The following is a 24,727-nucleotide window of genomic DNA, read 5'->3' on the forward strand; positions in this document are numbered from 1 at the left end:
AATTCAATATGACACAGGTGCACATTTTGGTAATATTTGCACTACAGGAGGACAGATAACAGAGGTGTGGTGAAATCCACTGTGCTATCAGTTATATTGTGCTGACTTCAACACTGATAAAGATATTTATTTTACCAGGCTAGGCCTGATAAACTGTCCAAACATTTGGAAAAAGACCTGTAAATATTACCAGTATATACATGTAGTAGTTGTTTAAATATAGCATGTTTTTTATTTATGCTTTATGAACCTATAAAACTACATGTCTTGGATGAACAAAATGTTTCAGTAACACTAACAGCAGTACAATATAACTCCACAGCTTGTCAGAAAATAAGAAAACCAATGATAAAATAAAACTAATTTATTAATTATGATAAAACACAGTGATAAAGTGACTTGGCAAGAATTTCTAAAATCACAGCTATAAATGAAAAACAATATCACAGTAGTGGTTGCTACAATAAGAAGAAATATACAAACAACAGATACACTTAAAGTATGTAAAAGTAGTTTTTATGTTTCACAGTTACACAGTTTTTAAACACTCCATAATTCTGAGATGTAGCATGTTTCTATGGTAATCAGGGACTAAAAAGTATGAATAACTGAATATTTGAGAGGATTTATGTAAAGCCTCTGAAGATACTTGCACGCCAAGATGGTAAACCTGCATAAAACATTTTACTGTATAAAATAAATTAAAAATCTATAACCTTCACAGTCAAAAAAGTATTAAGCAGCAGTCACTCCAAGGTGTAGCTCTCATAGGACAGCTGCTTCAGATGTGTGATACTATCTGTAATAAAAACACACAAAAAGGGAGAAACCGAAATGAGAGGCATGATAAATAAACTCCCACATTTATCGCAGTGATAAGCAGAACGAATCTCACCCAGGACCCACTGCTCAGACAGAATCCTGCTTCCTTCTGGTCTTCTGCCGTTGTACTTCCCAATGCAGAGGCCCGCCTGCCGCACAGTTCTGCAGACTGTTCCTCCACAGAGCTCGATCAGCTCCACCAGACTCTGAGTGGGCGGCTGGGAGTGCTGAGACACAAACATAGGTGGCTGCCCTTGGAAAAGGTCCTGCTGGTGCTCCCCTGCAGACAGGTGCCTCTGGAGGCGACATATCTGGGAATGGAAACTGACAGTTTAACACCTTACTGCAGCACCATTCCTTCTAAGGTCAGATCAGGGCTTAAGCAAGCTTCTCTGTTCAATATTTGATCAGTAAACATTTCCAGAATTTAGCTTCATCTGATTTCCTGCCATCTGTTAGATGAGACTACAAATTTTTGTGTTCTAAATTAAAAGTTGATGCAAAAAGGTGATGCCAGTTAATTTAGTATAAAGACATAAAGAGGCAGCTATACTTGCACAAAATCCACCAACAAGAACCTCTGGGGCTCCTGCTCAGAGAAAAGCTCATGTTTTAGCATTAATATTAAATGTGAATCAGCTATATTCCAGAGGTTTTCCTATGATATTATTAACTACCTGTGATTTACCAACTGTGATATGAGACATGTAAAACTCTGGATTGTTGACAGACATAGCTGGCATACTTCCTAGTATTCAGGAGTATTCAGTGTTCAGGAAACCTTCATGTCTTGAATGGAAATTCAAGTTTCCCACGTTTAATGGATGTGTCTAAAGTGAAATATTTACTTTAAAGTGAGGAGCCTAATTTAGAACTCTTCACAGCCACAAATGTTTATACCTTCCAGCCAGTTTTATTATGAAGTACTGAAACTAGCCTGAAGGTGGCTGCCAGAGTGCAGCAGAGGCTTAACAACAGAACCTGAAATGCCACTAGTGAAAGACTAATGCTACCATGAAAGCCTATTTAAATATTAAAGCCTGTTTATTAGTAGAATGAACAGTTTACAGTGGAATATAATGAGCACATTCTAGCTATTTTAATTAACCTAAAATTAAAGTGAACAATGATCAGCTCTACCTCTAAGTTGAAATTGCAACAAATCTGTTTAGACTGGTAACTCAAAGCTGAAGTATACTGCCATCCTATGTGCCTGGTCGTATTTCTACAGTCCTTTCTGTTGTCAGGGTGTTGTCAGCTCTGTCTGACTCAATGAGAGCATGTGAATCTTTGTGAAGGTCTGTTTCTGAGGTGAGTTTTGCTAAGTGCTGCTCTGAGCCATCACTACAGGCATGCTTTGTATCCCGCAGGGGTCAGTTCATAAACTGAAGGAGACAATCTGCTCTATTCTAAGTCAAATGCCTAAAGAGAGAAGCTTTAGGGTTTAAAATCTTTGTCAATGTTCACACAGGTTTCACTTTAGGTCAAGAAAGCAGGGACAGGTCAGAGGTTCCAGCTTAACATTAACCCACTTTTAAGGGAATGATTGAATCCCACATGTGAGGTCTTCTATAGGAGGAAAAACAGACACAAGACAAAAGATAATCTATACGACAAAAACAATGTAACTCTGCTTTTAACAACACTCCTGACAAGACTATGAAAGTGGTTTGAAAATATAGCATTTCTGTCATGGTTTGCCAATGTGTAAAACACCAGGCAGGCAAGGACAAGAACCTCCACTCTATTAGACTCCACTGATTGGACTTTAACACTGATATTTAGTGAAAACACTAACAATGAAGTCAATAGTTGCTCTGCCGCTGAAAATAAACAATTCAAAACACATAAATTAGCATCTTTTAGCTTCAGTGTCCGTGAACTCTTGCTCTTGCCAACTTTTCTCCTTTCTTTTTTTTTGATTCTTCATAATTATCTCAGCTGGCCCACAACACACTGTAACACTCACTCCTTTAGCTCTGAACAAGTCTAAGGGTAGAAACAAGTCTGTTTTTGCATAAAATAGATGCCTGTTGGTGCCCAACAGTGACATTATGACAGCAGAGACTGATCCAAAACAACAAAATCACATACCAGAAAGCTTAAGTAAAACTGCAGTTCAACAGTATAAGGCACCCAAGTTGTCATCTTTGTCATTTGGTACATTCATGTAGTGAAATAACAGCTATTTAAACTGCTGTAATATGACTAAAATGTTCATTAAATAGCTAAGCTGAAGCATGAATGCTGCATTTGTGTGCATAATTGTGCTGGATTTTTCATATCTCCAGAGAATGGTTTGTGAAGATGCCAGTCATAACAAGCTGTCAGTGATAAACACTCTTGAAATTGTTGAAGCTTAAATGAATTGCATTTTATTGTGCCAGCGGCAATAATGCATGTGTTGTTAAAATGGAAAAGGGCCACCTCTTCACTCTGACAACCTGATCGATACACCTGTCACCTAACAGTGCAGTTACATTTTTCTTAGTGTGCAGAGTGGAAGCAGTAACCAGGCTAGAACACATGGACGGTCACAACATGAGGGAAGTGTGTGCTGCGTGTTGTATACATAAGATGTGGCTCGATGATGAACTCAATGAATGAATGGTCCCTGGAAGTGATGTCTTTCTAACTGAATCACAGTGTTCTTCCTTCCCTCTCCTGTGCTTTTATTAACCATAAAACAAAGTGACACACAAACACACAGACGCAGATGAATCGGTATTCATCCAAAGCATCTGACAAAGTCAATGTTTTTGGAATGACGACAAGTCCTTCCTGTTTGGTAATGTGCCTTAAATATGTTGCATTTCCTTTATACGGTAACTATTACATCAGCCTACTTCCTACAATTCTGTTTCTATATTACTGCAAAGAGCCGGTCTGAAGTTTTCCTGTCAGAGAATGAAATATGCAGCAACTTAAAGGCAGCAATATCAAGAGAAAGCTTCAGTAGATGATAAAACACAGTACTGCATTTTCACTGACTGCAAAAACATGCTGCAATTACATACAAAAATCTAAACTTGTTGTATGCAGTATTTTGATTGTAACAAGTAAGGTGTGTGTGCGATCACCGTATGTTTTTGGGAGCCAGCCTTGAAATTTTCCAGTAAACATAACCCCAGGGTGATCCACTTCTTTAAGCCACATAAAAAAACAAGTTACAAACAAAGCATTTCAGGCATGTTGTTTACGAAGGATGTCTGCAAATACGCCTCTTAACAACAACAGAACATGCCACAATGATGTCCGTGGTAAGTCAGGAAAACAAAAATATTAGTTCAATTTAATCAGTTACCACTTCACACTTAAAAAATAATGTGAAATCTGTGTGGGATCACTGTGTTATTTTAGGCAAGTGCAGAAATGAATGGGCCAGGATACAGAAAACACCCACAAGCAGCCCACACATCCAAAACCTGACACAATCGCCAATCTGACAAAGCTGGCTGGACTTACAGAAATACAATATACATTTTTTATAATGAGAAAAAAACAAAGAAGCAAACTCTCCCACTAATTTTGTGGTCAGAAGTGATCAAATGGGAAGTTAATTTTTATACAAAGCAGATAGTATCAGGGGTTTATAAGCCTAAAGGAAGAGCTAGGAATCTTTGGATTGTTTTATGGCATTGTGAAATAAACCCCAACTGAAATAAAAGAAAAAAGAGGAGACAGAGAAGGAGGTACAATGATTGGAGACTATGTGATACTTAAAGAGTTTTTTTATTAACAATGATGAAGGCGTCTTCCTTTGAATATCCCATTCAAAGTGCTTGTGTGTTATTTGGTAGGCTGGGAAATATTTTTCAATGAATGGGATGGACACGGCTACTATCAAAGCATGTGCTGAAGGTGGACAGCTGCATCCTGAGTGACTGTTCAACCGGAGCAGAAAAAAAAACATGTGGGTATTGTAGAGGATATAGTGGAAGATGTGTAGTTTGTGCATCTGCCGCTGTGTGTTGTTTAGCGAGTGTGTACTGAAAAGAATCTCCACTTCACTGCTCTTCACAGTGACTGGCCACAGTGAGGGGGAGTGGTTTATTCTCACAGTTAGCAAGTTTAAACCACTTTAGCAAGTGGTCGGGGGCTTGATGAAAGGAGAGCACATGCAGTCTGGCACCAGTAACCTCAGGACACACTACCTCTAATTCCTGATGGCTTTTTCTCCTCCTACCACTGAGAGGTAATAAAGGGAACCTGCAGAACCTCAGGACAACTGTTTACACTTGGATGGTTCTAGGGAAAGACATCCAATTATTCAGAGAAGATTATATAAACCCAGAAAATCCAAAGGGCTTATAATTGCACTTGACGTTATTTTTAGGTAAACAGCTCTGCTCTGAAGATGCTGAAAGTGGACTTACTAGTTTTAAGTTTCTGCCTTGGCCTGGGATACAGTGCTGCTGCTAAGAGACAGTATCAGATCCAAAACGGTCCATGCAGCTATACATTTCTGCTGCCTGAGCAGGACAGCTGCCAGACCAACAACTACAACTACCCAATTCAAGAAGATGGACCTGTGGACAACGAGTCGACTCAGAGGCTGGAACAACTGGAGAGCATCATGGAAAATAACACACAGTGGCTGCTTAAGGTAAAGATGTGCAGTACAATATTACTATAATACCACTGACTGTAATGGAAAAAACAGAATGTGCAGGTATCTAAGAAACACTGCAATTACATGTAAGAGCACGAATTGTGCTGAAAAGCCTCCACATAGCTGTCAGGGAAAAAAAATCTCACTTCTACTGTAATTTTCGGTGCCCAGAAGGGTCAGGATTTTTCAGAAAACCCAACAACTAGAGTGCATTTTACAAGTAATTTGAATGAAATGTTGTGTAGAAGTACTGAATATACCCCTGCAAATAATCCTCATTTTATGTGATGGACAGGTAGTTTGCACCCAAAATAAATCTCTGCCTCTTGTCAGTGACATTAGCGAAGTTTGGCCAATGCCACAAAAAACCCAAAATACAAGTCTTAAAAAAGATGTGGGATTGTTTGATAAGATTTATGTTTGCTTGCTATCAGGGTTTGAAGTACCAAAAAAAAATCAATAGTCATAGGTTAAAAAAAATTGATTTAATGATGGTGGAAAGACAAAAAATTTACCAAGTGCCTTTGAGACACTTAATCACCAGAAAAAGACACAATGGGTTTGACAACCGACAAAGACGCAACACAGGTGTTCACAGGCGGGATGCCTTCTCTTCTTTCAGTTTGCTGAGCCATTACTTGTTGAAGTGAAAGAAATGCGGCTGCTTCTTTTCTTATCTCCCTCTCATCACTTGTCATTGCACAGCATGATTAATGATTAGATCTAGACAAGATGAGCCAGACAAAGCAACTCACATCTAACAGCATGATCAAACAATTCCTGTCTTAAAGACTGTGATCCTTTTTCACAGGATTCCAACCAGGCTCAGGTGGTTCAACACTTACACACAAAAAACTAATATTCTGCCACAAAGTCTATTTACAAAACATTATAATCCAACACTACATGCAACACACTGATAAGTGACACATTTATAATTAACACAGAAGATTGCTGATCGTATTTAGCTGAACCCGTATCAGCATATTTTGTCTGTATTATTATTTTGTGTAAATATTGTCCAACTACCCCCAATTAGACATCAGGTGATTTAATAGAAAAACAGCTATGGTGTGAAGACCAAAAAGCACATTCAAAGTGCTGGATCAAAGTTAAAGGCAAGACTTTGTAAACGTCTATCATTAGTGCGAGGTGTGGTAAAGTCAGCCATCCCTGAATCACACCTCTCTTAATGTTATGCAGTAAAATATTGATCTACCCTAGTAGCTGTAGACAAACATTTTAATACTAAGGTAGTTGGTTCCAACCTTCAATTCTTACATGTTTACACTATTGATTAAAAGTACAGCTGGGTAAAATGAACTTGCGCCGTGCTGAGAAGGTTTCCGCTCCTCATGACCTTGAGGAGCAATAAACAGGTAGAAAAAGAATTTATTACTTAATCTCAGTAGTGCCTTAGGACGAACGGGGGAGACAGCCACAGAATTAAGAGTGTTACAAAACTTTACAATGGTGCTGTATTAACAAAAATATGCCTTCACAGCAACCATATTTTTCCAATGATCTCAATTGATTAAAAAAAGTTTCAAATCAAGCTTGATTTAGTTTTCACTCTTCATCACATTCTATTCATTTTCTCACCATCTAAAAATAACATTTATGTTTCACAAGCTGATGATAAAAAAAAATTTGCCGTCACCCTCTCGTGTGAACAAGCAACAACAACATCACAAACAATCACTCCTTACTGACGCCTTCAAGGCACACGGAGTAAACAACTGATTAGATCATGTACTGTCAATGGGACATCCTGACAGCCATTCAAATGACAACCTTACACATGTGCGAGTATCCAAGAACGGAAGACAAACAAAATCAGCACTAATTGCAGATGTTCGGTTGTATTTGCATAAAAAAGGTAACATGTTTTAAATATTATTACAGGAGCATTTTTGCATCACTGACTGTTGAGTAAACAACAAAAGTGATTATGCATGTGTATGTGTAGATGACAAAGACATTCAGCGGAAGCTAGTTTCCAGTTGCACACAAGTCACACTGTCATGAAGGATGTAACTCCTCACTCAACACTTCCATCCTGTTTACGAGTAGTGTGACCTGATTGCCACTCAGGAACACCATGCAGGAAATAACTTAATGATTGGTCTTGGTCTAAATTGGGCAATACTATAAGGTAGATGAGACCAAATCTTGCAACGATTTATAATATGTGCATTAGAGTCTCTTCAGAAAGTGTATTCATTATGTCATTACTGTGCAAGGAAGACATTTGTTTCATGTTTGGCCTTCAGAAGAATAAACATTAAACAGTACAGAATAAAGCCTATTTAAAAACCCTTACAATGGCCCAGTTCCGTTAATTTTTATTCCTTAAATAATAATGCAATATAGGTGCGCTGGACCAAGAGGTTTTAGTTACCTCCTGAGAGTTAACTTTCCTCTAAGTAGACAAGTATTTGATCACTCAAAGTCACTGAAAGTTCTTCTTGCATTGAGAAAGTATCGACCTGGAAATAGAAGCTAAAAAAAGACCATGAAAAAACCCTGATTTCTAAGAACTATGATTCTCAGTTCCTGCAGTGCGGACACACAAAAAGTATTTCCTCCAACAGCTGTAGAAACTCTGAAGAGTCCCCATGGACTGAACGCAGTAAATGGTGCTGCATCATTTTGCTGTAGTACTGAGACGGCTCCTACTATCCAAATAGGATGTTAGACACACATTTTCTCTCTAAACATATAAACTAATAAAATAAAACTAATGTTTTGGAAAAACCTGTGCACTGTGAATCTTTGGTGTGGAAGACAAAAACATCTCTCATAAAGTGTCTCAAAGTAACTGTAATTTTTGTGTTGCAGCTGGAGAACTACATACAGGACAGCATGAAGCAGGACATGGTCCAAATCCAACAGACTGCTGTACAGAACCATACAGCCACAATGATTGAAATTGGGACAAACCTGCTGAGTCAAACTGCTGAGCAAACAAGGAAACTCACTAATGTGGAGGCACAGGTGGGTTGCTGCACGTTCTATTTATTTATTGTAAATAACAGTGGAAACACAATGATGTTCGATGTGTTTGCTCTGCTTTTAAAGACCAATGCCTAAAATGTGCTCTGAGACACATTGCAATGAGTAATGTAGCTTCAGAGTGTTAAAAAATAAGCAGAGGGAAAAACAGGCATGATGGCGTCAGTTTATTATTGTGGCTACACGTCAATGACCTTATGTGAGCCAACTGTACAGCATTTCCTGTTATTAGCACACTCGTATTCCCAGAGAAAGGGTCTATCAGTTTGTCACAATCAGACATCCGTCTGTTCAAAGACATCAACAGCTCCATTGGAGACACATAGCTAGAATCCATGTAAACACCCTGCTTTTTGCTGAGTTCAGTTCCTCTGAACTGGGAAATTAGTGGCAAGGTCCCCAACCCCAGAATTTAGTTTAATACGTCACTGTGAAAATACATGGATTTTAAAAGTTTCCCCTGGTCCAGGTATGTGTGCTGTGTTGGAATATGATGTGTTCTATGCTGTCCTGTTTTTCCATCCTGCAAAAGGTTGTCTGTTCACTCTAGAATAGCATTCTGGACTTTCTAGGATTTTTCCAGCTTTTTTTATATCATCTTAGAAGTTGAAAGTTATTTCTGACTAGTTTCTAAAATCTTCCACTTATTCAATCGTTGACTTTACAACAGTATATGATGTAAATGTTACATCATAATCTGGAGTAGTGAAATGTTGGAAGACTTATGAACCATCAAAACTGCTGGATAAACGGTTTCATGTCATTCTTTGGGTTTTAGGTAATTCATCACACAACTCGACTTGAACGCCAGCTCCTTGAAAATTCCATATCAACCAACAAGTTGGAAAAACAACTAATTGTCCAAACAAATGAAATAAATAAACTGAATGACAAAAACAGGTGAGCCTGATCCATTTTTAGGGTTAGTAACTGTAGGGTTTTCGGCTAAGGAAACTCAACTCAACTCACTGCTAAACGTTCTCTGCTTCAGTTTTCTGGAGAAGAAAGTGGAAGAGATGGATGAGCAGAGGCAGGTAGAGCTGAAGATGCTTCGAGAAGAAAAGGTGCAGCTCCAGACTTTAATACTGAGACAGACCGCCATCATAGGCAAGCTAGAACAGCAGCTGCTCAGAGTCTCCTCCAACAACACCATACTACAGCAGCAGCAGCAGGAGCTACTGGACACAGTGAACAACCTCATTCACACCATCTCTGATGGCTCTACTGGAAGTGAGTCAAAGATTGAGACCTCTGTAAACTCTTTACCATATAGTTGTTAATAAAAAACTCTTTAAGTATCACATAGTCTCCTCTGCCAGATCAATCGCAGATAGAGACAACTGTAGTAGCCAATGAATATTTGCCAAAGTCAAAACATTTTAAAAGAATACTTTGGCACAAAAGTTAATTTGCTGCATGTCCCACTGAGTTAGACAGGAAGACAATACCACTTTTGTATGTCTATTCTTGGTTACGATTATTATTATTATTATTACACATATAATTAAACCACTTGAAATACTTCTGTCATTTACATCAGTGATGAACAGTGAAAAAGGGGGTGCTGGGCTTTGGGCTTTTCCTCATGGCAGTCGCGCATGCATCTGTCCAGATTAACATGCCATTTTTCTTCTGCAGAGACCAAAACTGCCATGATGCAGGACAATCCTACCACATACATGGACTGTGCTGCTGTCTACAAGTCAGGAAACACTCACAGTGGTGTTTATACTCTCACATTACCCAACAGTACAATGGAGGTTAAGGTAAAGAAAGACGTATTTACGTTTTACCCTAACTGAGCCTGTTACTAGAGCGGTCAGAATGACTCCGCATGTATTGTATGCCTGAGTGCACACCTAAATAAATGTCATGGCAGAGCACCGAACATGCCCTGACCTACCCTCAATTACACGACCTTGTACAACATCATTCATTAAAAAAGTACAGGGTAGTTAAATAAAATATTCTTAGACTTCTGTTAATGATAGGCATGCTTCAGCTAAATCTATGATCTCCTTAGATACTTTTCAGCCAGCTTCCTTTCCAAACCCTTTCTCTGTAAAATAACAATAGTTTTAATTAAACTCTAATAAGGCAGTATTGTTAAATTACACATGAGCATAAATTCTTTACCGAGCTCAATTTTTTTAATTATTAATCACTGCAACCCCTTATTCCCTCGTGTTTGAAGGCTTTCTGTGACATGGAGACAGATGGTGGTGGCTGGACAGTACTACAAAAACGCTTTGACGGCCATGTTGACTTTCACCGTACGTGGCAAGAGTACAAAAAGGTAAAAAGCTAAAAAGAAGAAGAAAATTCTTCCCTCACAAAAATATAGCCTAGGCTACGGTTTTCATTCCAAATGCACATAACAGTGGCCAGATTTGGTCAGGGCCTTTTCAGGACATGAGGAAATTACTAAATGCTCTCCTAAGAAAGAACACAAGCCAACACGCAGACCTTGATTTGTGCTATCTACAGCAGCAGATTCAACCAAAGAGGATTTTTCTGTTGGACGAAAAAATGTTCCTCATCATTATAACAATAGTGACCAGCACTGACAATGCTAAGTAGAACATAACACTGTGGCACACAGTGTGATTTCAACAACTAAACATTAAGTAAAGCATGTAATTTCCTACTACAATGCGGGTTCAGTTAGAACTGTATAGTTTTCTGATGATGTTTGTATTGAAGTCTAAAAACTGTGCAGAATACAATTCTCCTCTGTTGGTCTGTTCTTTTGTTAATCAAAAAGCAATCTCTGCATTTCTACTAACAGGCTTTCCCAAAGTTTGATGTTTCTTTTGTGTCTTTCTAGGGATTTGGAGAACCTTCAGGTGAATTTTGGTTAGGAAATGATTTTGTCTCCAGACTGACAAATCAACAGATGTACAAACTAAGGATCCAGCTAAATGACTGGGAAGGAAACTCAGGATACTCACAATATGATCAGTTTTCTCTTGACAATGAAGCACAAAATTACAGGTATATTGTCCTGACACCATCAAAGACATTTTCCTTATTAATAAATATGTAGCATATAGAGTTTTTTAATGTTTGGCGCAATATTTCACAGTTCGTGTATTAAGGACAGAGAAGCCCATCAGCAAATTATGCTTCCTTCTTATGATGTTTTTGAAGTCTATCCTGAACACATAACAAAAACTGATTCAATTCTCAACTAAGAAACATGATTAAAGCACAGCCTCAGAACTCAACAGCCCAGAGAACTCAGGGCTTTGCAATTATTGCAAAGAAACTGTGTTAACACTCAACCAGACTATAAACAAGTGCATTGTTACAAATTAAAAGCATCTATGAGGCGCCGTCTTTAGAAGACGTCTCGTACCTCAGTACTGAAGCTAAAACTTACAAGCCTGTATTATTTCATCTCAAAACTTTCTTGTATTTTCTAAACGTCTGCTCTGCCTCTGACTGTCATGTTAATGTTCTGCAGTCAGTTCATCGGCAACAAGGATGAGATGACACTAACAGTGCCTGTGGAGATTTTGGACAGAATTGTCTCTGCTTGTATCATAATGAAGCATAAGAGTTTACACTAAGTAAGAAGTAATTACACAGTCTTTTATAATTTATTCTGACAGAGTTTCCCAGGGCCATATTGTATTATGCCTGGAAAATACTTTGAAAAGACATAAGTGCTGACCAGTGACTAAAAGCAAGACACATAACAGAAATTCCTCTGGATGGTGCCTCTTGCCATTTAAGACTATATACTTCCTCAAAATGATGTTCTGGCATCAGCCCAAAGCAAATGTTATAAAGCTGGTCAGTGTCTGAAAAATAGGAAGTACATAAAATGTCTTCATTTTTTGACAATAAGTCTGCAATTCCTGGCAACAACACAAGCTTCAGATGTATTTTTGTTTCCAAACCTAAGCTGACTTCAGAAGTGGAATGGATACTTCCTTTCAGTTTGACAAACAGACCTTGAAATGCCCCAAAAGTTCTTTTCGGGTCGTGAGTTTGCTTAACTATCCGTCAGTCTGCAAATCATTGGTTCAGTAATGCCAAACAACTAAGGAATATCTTAGTTAGAAGGCAATAGACAAATCATGTGACGTGAAAATTCACATAGGAGAAAACTATTTACGGGTCCTGTACTAGTAAAAGCTGCAACAAAATAACTGTATGAGAGCTGAGTGCTGCCTTTGAGGAACAGCAATCATGGACTTCCTCCTCCTTCATTTTTCCTTTTCCATTCTACAGGATACACCTTAAAGGCTACAGTGGAACAGCAGGCAAAATAAGCAGCATCGGGCAGCCAGGAAGTGATTTCAGTACAAAGGATGCAGACAACGACAAATGTGTTTGCAAATGTTCACAACTGACAACAGGAGGTAAGAAACACATTTTTCTAAACCAATTGTGATTTAGAAACATTTTGCTGACTGTAAAGAAAATAGAATAATCTTGTCAATTAATGATGGGTACTTTGTTGTGAAACATATTCCCACCCACACAAATCCCGGTCTTCACCCCGACAAATATTCAAGGGCATTTTAAAGGCTGCAGTACTTTTGTGGCGATGTCAAAGAGCACAATTAGCTCAGACTTAATCACTGATCAACTCATTGGGGAATTCAGCCCCTACAATGGCTGACATTAATAGCCTGGGAAAAGAGCTTTTCCCTCTCTCCTCTTGTAGCTTAAAGGTCCTCCTCCAGTCCCCTGTAAGTGACTCTGCTGCCAGAAGTTTGCCTCCCTCTGTGTCAGGGTCTGCCAAGTGAGCATGAAAGCATGAAAACCCCAACCCTATCCCTTTTTCCCATGAGGGGTCTCTCACAGGGAACTCCACAGACAAAATATACACAATTGTGACTGTGTGGCACTGGGTCAGTAAAAACAGTACAGTTGGACAATATGCTATTTTGAACAAGCAAAGATTATGTAACAAAAATGCATTTTAAAAGGCAAACCAGCTGCAGCATTATATGTTAACATTACAAGGTCTCTGTCCTGCTCTCCCAATACAAATTATGTGCACTTGCAATGTGTACAGATTGAAGAAATTTACAAATCCTAATCTCCAATTTTGCCCTGTGATCATGAGAAATCTTCTATCTCACTGTCTACTACTTGCTGCAATCAAAATCTCTTTCTTACACACAGCTGTATGCAGTATTCTCTTTGACAACATTGCCTTCAAATGTTTTGATATTCTAGGATGGTGGTTTGATGCCTGCGGTCCATCCAATTTGAACGGGATGTATTACCAGCATGGCCAAAACTCAAACCGCTTCAATGGAATCAAATGGTACTACTGGAAAGGCTCAGGCTACTCACTGAAGTCCACTACAATGATGATCAGACCAGCAGACTTCTCAGGTTCCCTTTGAACTGTCACTTGCTGATAAAGCAAAGTGGGAAGGAAATTCTGCCTTGAGCAACAAATATCAAAACCAAAAACAATTATCTCATGGAATCCAAAGCACTTCATGGAAATATTTTTTATACATCTTTGTGCATGTTTAATATTTGAATCAAATGTTTTGATAATTATAAAAGTGGCTCTCGTACATATCTAAATAAAAATACTTATGATGGTGGCATGTGCAAATAACATTTAGTCATTAATAGCTAGCTAAACAGACAGGAGAGGAAAATGTGACATCAATTTTAATATAGTTTAAGCACCTGTTTTCGCTCCCCATGTAATTGTTGTACAAAACAGACAGATGGTACAATATGCAGATAAATAATTGGCTTAAAGTGACTTTTATGTGTTGTGGGCAATATTCATTTTAATGTCTAAAATGCCACAAAAATGTTTCTCTTAGATAACATTATTTTTGCTCCAGAGATTGTATGTACATTTGCTGTTTAATTTATATGTAGATTTTAAGGATATTTATCTGTATTATATACATGACAGAGATGTGTTACAGATAGTTGCTAGCTACTTATTGATTTAATTGCACAAAAAAGTTACCTTTCCATGTGCTTGTACATGATGTTGATGACCTGTATGTAGTGTTTTCAGAAGGTATTTTAGTCATAGGTTTTTGTAATGTTTCTTTTAAAGCTACAACAAGCAGTGTTCATAAAAAGGTTAAACAAACAGGGATGCTGGTCAGCAGCTGTAGACTATACTGCTCTCCCAGCTGTTATATACCTGAAGTTGAATATTAAACGCCATCCTCAAGGCAGAGAGCTTAACTCTGATGAGTCAGATTTAAGCCTTCAGTCCATCCAACAAGAATGAACAGCCTGCTGGAACATTTTTGGCATCTAGTACACTACATAATACATTACGAAATGCTGCAAATGTTTGCTTTTTGTTTTTGTTTAAAAAATACAAAATTGGCATGATGATTCAGGCATAGGAAATACATGTTAATATTTCATGGCAGAGTGAATACTGAGGAGAGATCAATTGAGAATCTACTAATGGATCTAATAGATGCATATGTATGGTTACTTCCTATTGATCACACATCCACAAATTAAAGTAATTCATCAAAATGATGTAAATCTCCTGTCAGTATATTATAGCAACCCTAGGGTCTTACATTGGAAAACAACATATACAAATATATATCTTAGTACCAATCCACTGAGACCACGTATTTAAATATCATTTGAGTCAGTTACTGCTAATACTACTAAATCTTTACCAGTATTAGTGACAAAAGAAAATGCCACATGCTCCATGGGGAACAAGGCCTGAATAAATCAGGGAAGCATGTGGTTTGTCAAATTCTGTATGGGCCCTTAAGAATAGAGGAATGGAAGAAATGCCGTTGGGACATAAAAATATTTTGTCTGTCACAACAAAAGCCATCATGTAATTTCAAGAGGAAATATGCTGAAATTTGTCTAGATCAAGACCACATGTCTTTCCTCGCAGTGGCAGGAGAGGACAGTGATTCATGGATGACAAGTCCAGGAAGAGGCAACATCCACATATGACACAGGAAGCTTCAGAAAAACAGGCAGATTGTAAATGAATCACTGTTAACCAAAATGAGCAGGTTGTTGTCCAGCATCATTGGTTTTAGTTTTACTACTTTTTTGTTTGAGTCTTAAAAAAGTGTTATTAATCACATTCTAACTATTACTTGTTGTCACTAGTCTGACTCAGACATTTTTTACTAGTGTAATTTGACTACTGTCTGCACTTACGGTACCTGTGCTGCTGGAAAATGGTCTGAGAGTTCATACGGTTCCTCTGGAATCCACTGTCTTTGCTCCAAACACCAGAGAATCTAATTGAAGAAAGCATATTTTAAAGACAATTAACTCTAAATAACAATATGCAATGGCCTAATAACTATTTACAACCAAACATACCCATTCAAAAGACAGGATCCAGCAGCCACGAGCTATACCCAGCAGAATATTGAGAGTCCTTCTGGGTTCCCCGGACACGACATGAGTTGTGCTTTCACACACTTGGTCTACAATTGCAAACCCACCCAATGATTCCACCACCTGAATCACTGTGTGCTGCTTCCTATGAAAGATTTAACAAAAAAAATCATAATTTTCACCAACACATGAAAATTAAGGTATATAAAAAGCATTCATCAATCTGCACTTACTCAGTGGGCAGGCTCGTCATGACCAGCGTTCTCATAGCCTGCCACAATGACAAAACACACAGGGGTAAAAGGTTTTTAGAACCACATTACAGTTCGGATTAATGATCAGAAACTGCTCAACAAAAAAGTACAAATAACTGATTAACAGTGTCTGTGGTTAATACTTTGCATCTCACACCTTTTTTGTAGGAACAATATACTGTGTCACAACATTCACATATATTGCTATATAGTGTTAATAAAAGCACATTATTTGTATCCTGGCTTTGGTTTTCTAGAAGCAGAAACCTGTGAGCTGTTCCAATTTGCATATTCGTAGGCAGAAAATACTACTACTACAAAAAAAAGACACCTGGAAATTGAATAAAAGTTGTAGTACAGCCATGTACGTTGGCACCCATACAACAAGGCACCATCAACACAAACACCTGAGCTACAGTAACAAACAGGACCACCAGGCCCTTCCTGCCTCATATCTGGTCCCCCAGCTGCGAGTCAGGGGTTAAGGCCTGTTGAGCACAGTGCTGCCAAAACAGAACGAGAGCCGCACCCACGCCTGTCAAACATCACATTATCCCTGACACGGCAGGTTGGGAAGTCACTGAATGGGTACGTCACTGCCTGGTTGTCCTGCCAGAGGTTTATTTCAAAGGCAAATGTTGATATTCCAATTAGTTGATGAGCTACAACTGTGTTACCTTCTGTTGACACCCCTGGACTGAAAAAAATCCAGGGGTGTCTTTCAAACTAAGTCAAACAAATCAAAATACAGGCAGCAATTCACAAGGTTCCTCAAAGGGGACTTTGGCTTATCTTATACAGTGGACATGTTCTGGCACCAGTACAAGAGCCAGGCACTGAAGAATGAGTTGCACATAATAAGCCTTTGACAAAGAGCTGGTGTGAACTGCAGCACAGCCTCTGAGCCCAAACACTCCCAGTACAAATGAAGGAAATTCTTCACAGTATGACTAGGACTCCTTGATGGCTCCTATTCTACGCACATTGGAAATGACTTTAGACAATCAAACAGAGATGGGGTCCCTAGAGTGTGCAAAACCTGAGAACTGGAGTGGTGTTCAGCAAGGGAATCTTCTATAATTATCAGTGAATCATATGACATATTCTGTGTTAAATACCTGCAATTTGAACACCCCTAAAAGTGTTAGCAATCCACAGCATATCTGCACAAAAGAATTGAAAATGAAGCCTTCACCATAATATTGATAGCACCAGGAGAACAACTACAACCTCTCTGTAGCCAGGCTAACCAAAGATAACCAATAAAGTAACCCCAGAGGGGGATATGACATCATGTTTGGCTTTGTTTTTATGCTACAGCTTGTTGAGGTTATCAGTGTAACGAAAACACAGCCCAGGTGCAATTTCACAAGCAAGGAAGTTGTATGCTACCATCACAGAGGCAAAACACAGGAAACCCTCAGGACTACACAGAAGCTCTTAGCTACGTAGATGTGTCAAATGCCCAGTTATGGAAGTGTATGAGCTTACAGAGGAAATACTTAAGAAAAGGAATTTCTCTTTCTCACACACATTAAAGGTTTTGTTTACTTCCTAAAAAAATATTATTAAAAAATTAATATTTTTTGAAACTGTCCTTTTTTATATAAGTAATGCAATGTACAACAATCAGACAACTTGCACAACAAAGTATACAAAACAGTATCAAAGAAGGACATTTGTAAAAATAAATGCAAACAAATAACTAATCTTTCAACTCGTAGCATCCTGTTTTTCCATATTCATTAAACCATGGGTACTTAGTGCTCTTTAAATCCAATCATTGGCAGAAAGTATACTAGACCTTTTATTTCAGTTACATTTAAAAACAAGCATGGTACTCTCTTACCGTTGTTTTGTTAACCATTTTCTGAAGACACACGCTGACTTGTCTGTTGGGATTTTCTTCAGCTTCGGAGGGGACCTCTGTGAAACCAGCTGTAACTGTGCATTCATTTCCTTTACCTACATTTGAAAACAAGACACACAATTTAAAACAAAGCAGAGAGGGGGGGGGCATCTCAGTGAAACTATCACGCAGCAGGTACTGCTGTTCTTTGTTTGTGTTCATGCCATTTCCTTTACATCAGGCTAAAAACATAAATGTTACAACTTCAATCACCACAGTTGAGTAATATAAATTTAACCGAGGCTCATATATTTATAAACATGCAAAAGGTTAACAACAGTAATGACTTCAACAGCAAAGAAAGCTTAGCTTTTAATTATGATCAGGCAATACAAATCATGTGCTTATTTGCTGTCCAGTTTAAGTCTAGTAATTATGTTCAGGGTCTTAAGGCCTCAGCATACAAAGGGCAAGGCACATGTCAGCAGTCTATCGCATACTGTCTGAAAAAATGCATATATATGCGAAAATTGCATTTTTTTTTAACTGTAGAGATAAACTAGAGGAAAGCCATAGAAATCTAAATTGCAAATCTGGCCTTTGAAAAGACACAGACATGATATTACAAAAACAGTTGTATAAATGGCCTCATTTATTTATTTATTAACCTCTTTGATGTGACATCCAGAAAGAAAATAAAAATCCTTCATACAGGCTTGGCTGAGTTATTTACTGCCTGAAACAATCATTATGTTGCAAATCACATACAACACCAAGGATTATGAAAATGAAAAAAACCTACAATTTCATGAGACGTGTACTTTGTTTTGCTCAGTTCATAATGATAAATATGACAGAGGAACTCTGGGTACTGACTGTGCTTTCTAAAGTCTGACATCCTCGCACTACTCACTTTTCAAGGTGTGAGAAAGAACATCAAAATCAGAGTTTTCCTGCAGCTCTGCTTTATCTTCTCTTGACTGAACTAACGATGATGATCTTCTCCGTTTTAATGTATCACTTGCAGTTTTAGTGGTGCATGTAAATGCCAAAGTACTTTGTCTTCGTCTTTTATTCATTAATGTTACATCAGTACTTAGACTATCCAACACAGGCAGAGATTCTTTAACATCCGCTTGATGAGGCTTGTTTCTTGCATCAGACTGCTGATGATGGACATTTTTTCCACTCTGACTTTCATCTAGCTTCCTCTTTTTTTTAGTTTCAAAGCTCTCACTTCTCCTTTGCTTTCTCTTCACTGGGACAGGATCCAGTTCAAAAGGTATCTGAAGGTCGTTGCCCACAGGTAGGTTTGGCAGAAGCTGTCTTTTTGATCTCTGAAGGTGGTTAGCTGGAGAGAAATAGTCCTCAAACACATCCTCATCTCCATCAGTGGTGTCTAAGGCAGCACTTTTAGACTCCCCTGATAGTGAAAAAGATTTCACTAATGCAGAAAGTGACAGTCTGGCTCGTTTGGGTGTTTTCTGTTCCATTTTCTGTGTTGGGTCAGCAGCTTGTTTTAACATGTCAGCTTGTGCAACACCTAAAGTGACTGATGAAGAAGGATTCAAAGTGTCAGAATAAATACGGGATTTAGTCTCTGTAACAGATTTAGCAGCTGCAGTTTTTTGCTTTCCCTTTTCAGATTTATCAGGTAATGAGCTAGATGATGCTGTCTGACTTTTTTCTTTATGAAACTCCTTACTGCTTTTGTCCTGACAAGGGCTTTCAATATCTACAGATTTGTGTTTCTCTGCTGCCTTCCTTCTAACAGATGTCCTTCGTGACATCTTTTGTGTATTCCCTTTTCTATCTTCTTTCTTTGTAAAGTCAGGACAGTCAGACATAGCGGAAATCTGTTTGCTTTCTGGCACATTATGGCAGGATGACAGCCAGGGCTTCATAGAATCTTTTGTGTGGGACTGTTGAAAATGGTCAAGGTCTCCAACATCAAGGTGTGTTCTCCCTTCTTCCTTATCAGGTGAGCACCCAGGTTCAGCAACAGACGCACTGGAATCGTCATCTGACTGGTTGACTGTGTTGGAGAAAAAATAAGAAAACATTTCAGGCAGAAGCTGAAATTTCACGATAGAGCAGTATTTTTTAAATCAAAAGTATTTCGAGCCGTGGTTTGTTTATTGTTTTGTCTCTTGGTGTGCTGAGCTGGAATTGCAAAGGCTCCTACTGACCCCAGCACTGTGTAAAACCACTAGCAGATGCTCGTCCTTCACAACCTCACACATTCAGATTGTACAACCCTCGCCTGCTGTGAAATGGTGAAGAGGTGAAATAAACAAAAGGCTGGGAAAAGAGCTTCTCATGAGGCAATATAGAGAGTGCATTTCTTATGAGCTGAGTAAATAGGAGCTACTGTTGATCATAAGATCTAGTCTATATAGGATTTTGAGGTTTGTCATTACAACTGCTTGTGATCATATTTGTTTAGTTAACTGATGTCGCCAAATCAAGACAAAGGAACAGAATTAGGCCCACTGCTCTTTATTAATATGCGATTATTCCAAACACAAAGTTTCAGTTCCTTGTGTGTATATGAATGCTTGGCCAAATAAAGATGATTTTGATTTTCCATAGATTATAATTTGATATTGAAGACCTACAGATGTCCAACTAGAACTGAAATCTAACAGATTGTTCCAAAGACTCTTGTTACATTTAAACTGTCCTTTGATATCACATTTCCTAAGTTGGTATGCAGACAAACTACACAACTGTACATTGATCAATGAGAAGGAAATTTTCTTACACATCAGTTTGAAGACAGTTGGTGTGCTCCCGAGAGAAGGATTTAATCCTGGTGGCGAGCAGGATTCAACCATTTGAGAAGCTGAAAGGCAGTGACATTTATATGAATCAGCTGTCATTTCAGAGGCACACAAATGTTTTAAGTCTTTGTTAAACCATCAGCCTCTATGCCTGCTGTTGCACATACCTGTAGGAGAAAGGTTTTCCCTTTTGTCCTTCATGTCTTTCAAACGTTGGGCCATATAATCCGACCTTTTCCATGCAGGACTATAAACTATGCCATTCTCCTCGTCTATAATGATGGGTGACACATCTGTAACTATGAATAAAAAAAGGGTGTGAGATAGAAAGTTACTTTCAAATGCCTGAATAAAAGATTACGATGCAGTGATAACATCTTACCCAGAGGCTGTTTTGGTGCCAGGTCTTTCATCATCTTGTCTAATTTTTTCTTCATGCGCCTGTCATTTTCAGGAGTCTTTACTGGAGTATCTTTTGGCTGCATACACCGATGCTACATGAATCCAACAAAAAAGAATGTTTTAAAAAGGAAGCCACATAAAGTCAAATTACATACTTTAAAGGGAAAACTGCTCAGATTCCCCCCTCTGTGTAGTAATAATAATAATAATAATAATATACATGATATTCATGTATATACATTGTGGTTAAAAACTAATGGATCAGACTGGAGTAAACCAGTCCGACATAGTCTTAGAAATTAGAAAGGAGCTTCTACCAAACTAGACCTACAGGAGGCCGCATGCATCCCAAGCATACCCACAGCAAAAATGTTCAAACAAAGAGGACGCCATTAAAGTTTATATCCAGTTACTCTGTCACAAGTACAAGCCTCTCATGATTGGTAACTGCCTTCTGACAAGTTCTATGGTTGTTGGGTAAAGAATGTTTCCTACATGAAATTACTATCATAAAAGTCAGAGAATTTTCTATTGATTTTCAGTTTTTAGCACCACAAGCTGAGTACCATCTTGTTCCATTATACTGCAGAGACGGCAGAAATCTCTACAGCAGATATCTCCCCACACTGTCACTCGCATCAAAACAATCTAGATCACAACACAACAATAGCTCTGCAGGCAAAGAAAAAATATGTTAACAGTTGTAAACAGTTGCATTGTGTGAATCTGATTACTCACTTTCTTGTTCTTCAGCACAGGATTGCTTTCGTCATTTAAGGCTGGATATAACTCCTCGTCAACATGCATCCCATCTTCATGACACCTGGGCATTATGTCATTAAAAGTTATGAATGATTTTTTGTAATGATAAAAATTAAACATTATTTCATCCAAACTATGTTTAGGAACACAAGAAGTATTATTCTTACTTGCTGACCCACAGAACAGAGACAAGCCGCACATCGCTTTTCTTGGCTTTTCTCCATGTAGCCAGATGACCATTGTTGAAGACAACATGTGTGACTTGTTTATTAAAAGATTTTGTTACCTGAAAAAAAAGCAATTCGTTTTTATAAAGTACACATGTGCCACATCTGTAGCCACAGCACGCATAATGTAGTGAAAATGTTGCCTCACCTGAGCTCCCATTTCTTGCAGCTGCTGAACAAATGGTTTCGAACAATTTGCCATTTTGTCAGAGGACCACACATCAACATAGGCAACAACATCTGCAGACACATCCAACAGAAGCATAACCTACACATCAGGTACTGCCCGACTTCACTTTATTAAAATTATGGTGATGTATAATACCTTTAAGAACTGAGGAGTTGTTGGTTGTGGTCATTATTTGCTTCTTCTGTATTTGAGATTCAGCTGCTAGAGAATCCAGACATTTTATAACACAGAAGATAACATGAATTTTACTTCAATTGTGGCCATTAACTCAAAAATGTACACATGTCATGATAATGTTTCCAATATGTGCTGAATGTTGATACTGATAATATGAATGATAATGAGCATCCTACCATACTGGCTATTCCACCCACTACTGTGCTGCTACTGGTTTTGCACTGATAGATTTAAATCTTATGTATTAATATATTTATTGTATACTGTACCTCTTTACAAAAAACTGCCTCTTGATTGTATGCTGCCAAGTCACCTATTGACTAACCATATCTGAAACGAAAACACAGGCTAAACACAGTGCAGCAACACGTTTAAACACTTCACGACTATTCTTAGACCGGCTAACTCCATGCAGCAACATGTTAAAACACTTCACGACTACTCTTAGATCATTTCGCTTATTGTTCTTATGCTACCACACCATTACCACCGAAGTCTACCTAAGGCAATGTTTCAGTATTGTATCCAAAAAAAAATAAAAATACATCGACTGAAAAGGGAAAGTGGTCGTAATTATCTGGTTATGATAACTTGCACATGGTAAACACAAAAACAAAGTGTATATATAACACCAGCCAAGATATTAATACTTGTCTATTACGTCGCAACCTCCTACATTAACGCTATCACAGTTGCTATTTTGCCATTAAGCTAGTTATGTACGCAACGTAATGCTGCTACATTAGCGAGCTAACCAGTCTGGTGCGTTAAAGTTAGCATCAAGCTGGAGTTGTCAGTCGTAAATAATACTTCCGTTAATGTGCTGAAATAATTATTACACGTATTTTAACCATTGACAGTACACAGACATCATGCAGTGGTTATGACAATTATATTTTAGTGACTGTCGCTTACTTACTTTATGAGAAAGTGACTTTTAACTGAGTAGTTAGTAGTTAGAAAAAACAACGACGACGTACATTGTTCGCGCGTGCAGTTTGTCATGCAATGCATTCTGGGGCAAGGGGCAGCCATTGGCTGATGGGTCGTTACGTCACTTCCAACCCAGAAATAAAACAGCAGGAGCACCGTAATAGGAAGGGTTCATAAAAAGTAAACTCAGACGTCTTTTATGCAGAGACAGCATTCTGCTTCTTCTTGTATGTGTGTTGTGTGTGTGTACATTTTTAATTTCTTTATCAATATTCTATTCACCACACTGTGAGTCAAGGTATTTCCAGCCTGCCCCTCCGTGTCCACAGTGCAGCACAGAATGGACAGGTAACCTGTGGAATTAAAGAACCCTTTAGGTCTGACAGAAGTTTTTTTATCGTGACGTGATACATAGAAATGAGGATATTGGATGGTATTTTACGGATTATCATCCAACCAGCCCCTTTATGACCATGAAGACCCCTTTAAAGGGTCAATTAACCTCAAAATTATTGTTTTGTCCACCTGCCAAAAATGATTAAATATCCCAATCCCGATTTTTGAGGTCTTCATGGATATAAAGGGGGTTGGTTGAATTATATTTTCTTCTATGTGATAGCCGAGAATGAATTCAAGTCATTTGGAGACAGAACTAACCCCAGGAGGGGAGCACACTTTATAGGCAGTAATCTTTTTTTTGGCTGGTTAAAAATCAGCACCTTACAGAGTGTACTGGCCCTTTCTATTGATAAAATAAAATATAATGGTTATTAAATGACAGCATGTGTTTAAATAAAGGAAAGTAAGACCAACAACGATACATTTTCTCCCCTTTATTCATAACCATAAGCACCTGATATCAATACCAGCCTCTATTATTAGACACAGCAGCCTCAGAAATCCTACAAACAAAAGTGTACAAGCATGACAAACTGCAACCTTTACCTGGACTATTTCTGTTTCACAAACTTTACCATTTCACAACTCATCTCATAACTCATAACTCATAACTCATCTGCTATAAGTTACAAGTATGTGTGTGCTGCAACAGTATGGATGAGACAAAGAGCTGTAGCTCAAGCTACAGACACTCTGTGATGCAGCTTTAAGGCTCTGTGCACGCTCCTGTGATGGAAATCACTTTTTGGCACAACACCGGATCAGCACAAGATGGCAAAGAAAATACCACCAGAAAAAGGCTTGATGTAGAAAGGTGTGAAACAAGAGTGGACTTTTTCATAGCTGGTGATAAACTCTTGGAGCAGAAGTGGCTACAAGTAAGTGATGCGATTGTAGCCACATTATGAGCCATAGTCATGCATGGATAAGTGCTGTGCACTGTGCATCGAGGCTTATGTCC

At 38.3% G+C, this 24,727-nt stretch overlaps 2 protein-coding genes across 4 annotated transcripts; one reads left to right on the top strand and one right to left on the bottom strand.

Moving 5' to 3' along the window:
- Positions 1 to 462: 462 nt before the first annotated feature.
- Positions 463 to 23,424, bottom strand: mcph1 (microcephalin 1). Of its 3 annotated transcripts, none has more exons than XM_028423830.1 (16): positions 23,354 to 23,424; positions 22,704 to 22,764; positions 22,393 to 22,458; positions 22,216 to 22,307; positions 22,008 to 22,126; positions 21,817 to 21,901; positions 21,059 to 21,170; positions 20,844 to 20,975; positions 20,658 to 20,738; positions 18,807 to 19,928; positions 17,894 to 18,009; positions 16,024 to 16,061; positions 15,773 to 15,935; positions 15,610 to 15,687; positions 896 to 1,133; positions 463 to 799 (listed from the first exon to the last, which is right to left on the bottom strand). In XM_028423830.1, the coding sequence occupies exons 3-16, from the start codon at positions 22,424 to 22,426 to the stop codon at positions 747 to 749; spliced, it is 2,463 nt and encodes an 820-aa protein (XP_028279631.1). In that variant the 5' UTR covers positions 22,427 to 22,458; positions 22,704 to 22,764; positions 23,354 to 23,424; the 3' UTR covers positions 463 to 746. The 3 variants fall into 3 exon arrangements, with proteins under 3 accessions (XP_028279631.1, XP_028279632.1, XP_028279633.1); XM_028423831.1 differs by having other exon boundaries at positions 22,393 to 22,455; positions 23,354 to 23,410; XM_028423832.1 differs by lacking the exon at positions 22,704 to 22,764 and having other exon boundaries at positions 23,354 to 23,401.
- On the top strand, positions 4,908 to 14,195 carry angpt2a (angiopoietin 2a). Its single transcript, XM_028423844.1, has 9 exons — positions 4,908 to 5,428; positions 8,276 to 8,431; positions 9,228 to 9,349; positions 9,441 to 9,679; positions 10,088 to 10,215; positions 10,644 to 10,745; positions 11,277 to 11,443; positions 12,689 to 12,819; positions 13,646 to 14,195. The coding sequence occupies exons 1-9, from the start codon at positions 5,180 to 5,182 to the stop codon at positions 13,816 to 13,818; spliced, it is 1,467 nt and encodes a 488-aa protein (XP_028279645.1). The 5' UTR covers positions 4,908 to 5,179; the 3' UTR covers positions 13,819 to 14,195.
- Positions 23,425 to 24,727: the final 1,303 nt, after the last annotated feature.

The sequence above is a fragment of the Parambassis ranga genome, chromosome 15, assembly GCF_900634625.1.
Source record: "Parambassis ranga chromosome 15, fParRan2.1, whole genome shotgun sequence".
Classification (NCBI taxonomy): Eukaryota; Metazoa; Chordata; class Actinopteri; family Ambassidae; genus Parambassis; species Parambassis ranga.

What these genes read in the sequence shown, in the direction of transcription:
- mcph1 (XM_028423830.1), bottom strand. Translation starts at nt 22,426, where the DNA reads ATGACCACAACCAACAACTCCTCAGTTCTTAAAG. An exon ending in AACTGTCTTCAAACTGATGT is followed by an intron (nt 19,929 to 20,657) that starts GTAAGAAAATTT and finishes TCTCCAACACAG; the next exon opens with TCAACCAGTCAGATGACGAT. An exon ending in ATGACGAGCCTGCCCACTGA is followed by an intron (nt 15,936 to 16,023) that starts GTAAGTGCAGAT and finishes AATCTTTCATAG; the next exon opens with GAAGCAGCACACAGTGATTC.
- angpt2a (XM_028423844.1), top strand. Translation starts at nt 5,180, where the DNA reads ATGCTGAAAGTGGACTTACTAGTTTTAAGTTTCTGCCTTGGCCTGGGA. An exon ending in ACAGTACAATGGAGGTTAAG is followed by an intron (nt 10,216 to 10,643) that starts GTAAAGAAAGAC and finishes TCGTGTTTGAAG; the next exon opens with GCTTTCTGTGACATGGAGAC. An exon ending in TTCACAACTGACAACAGGAG is followed by an intron (nt 12,820 to 13,645) that starts GTAAGAAACACA and finishes TTGATATTCTAG; the next exon opens with GATGGTGGTTTGATGCCTGC.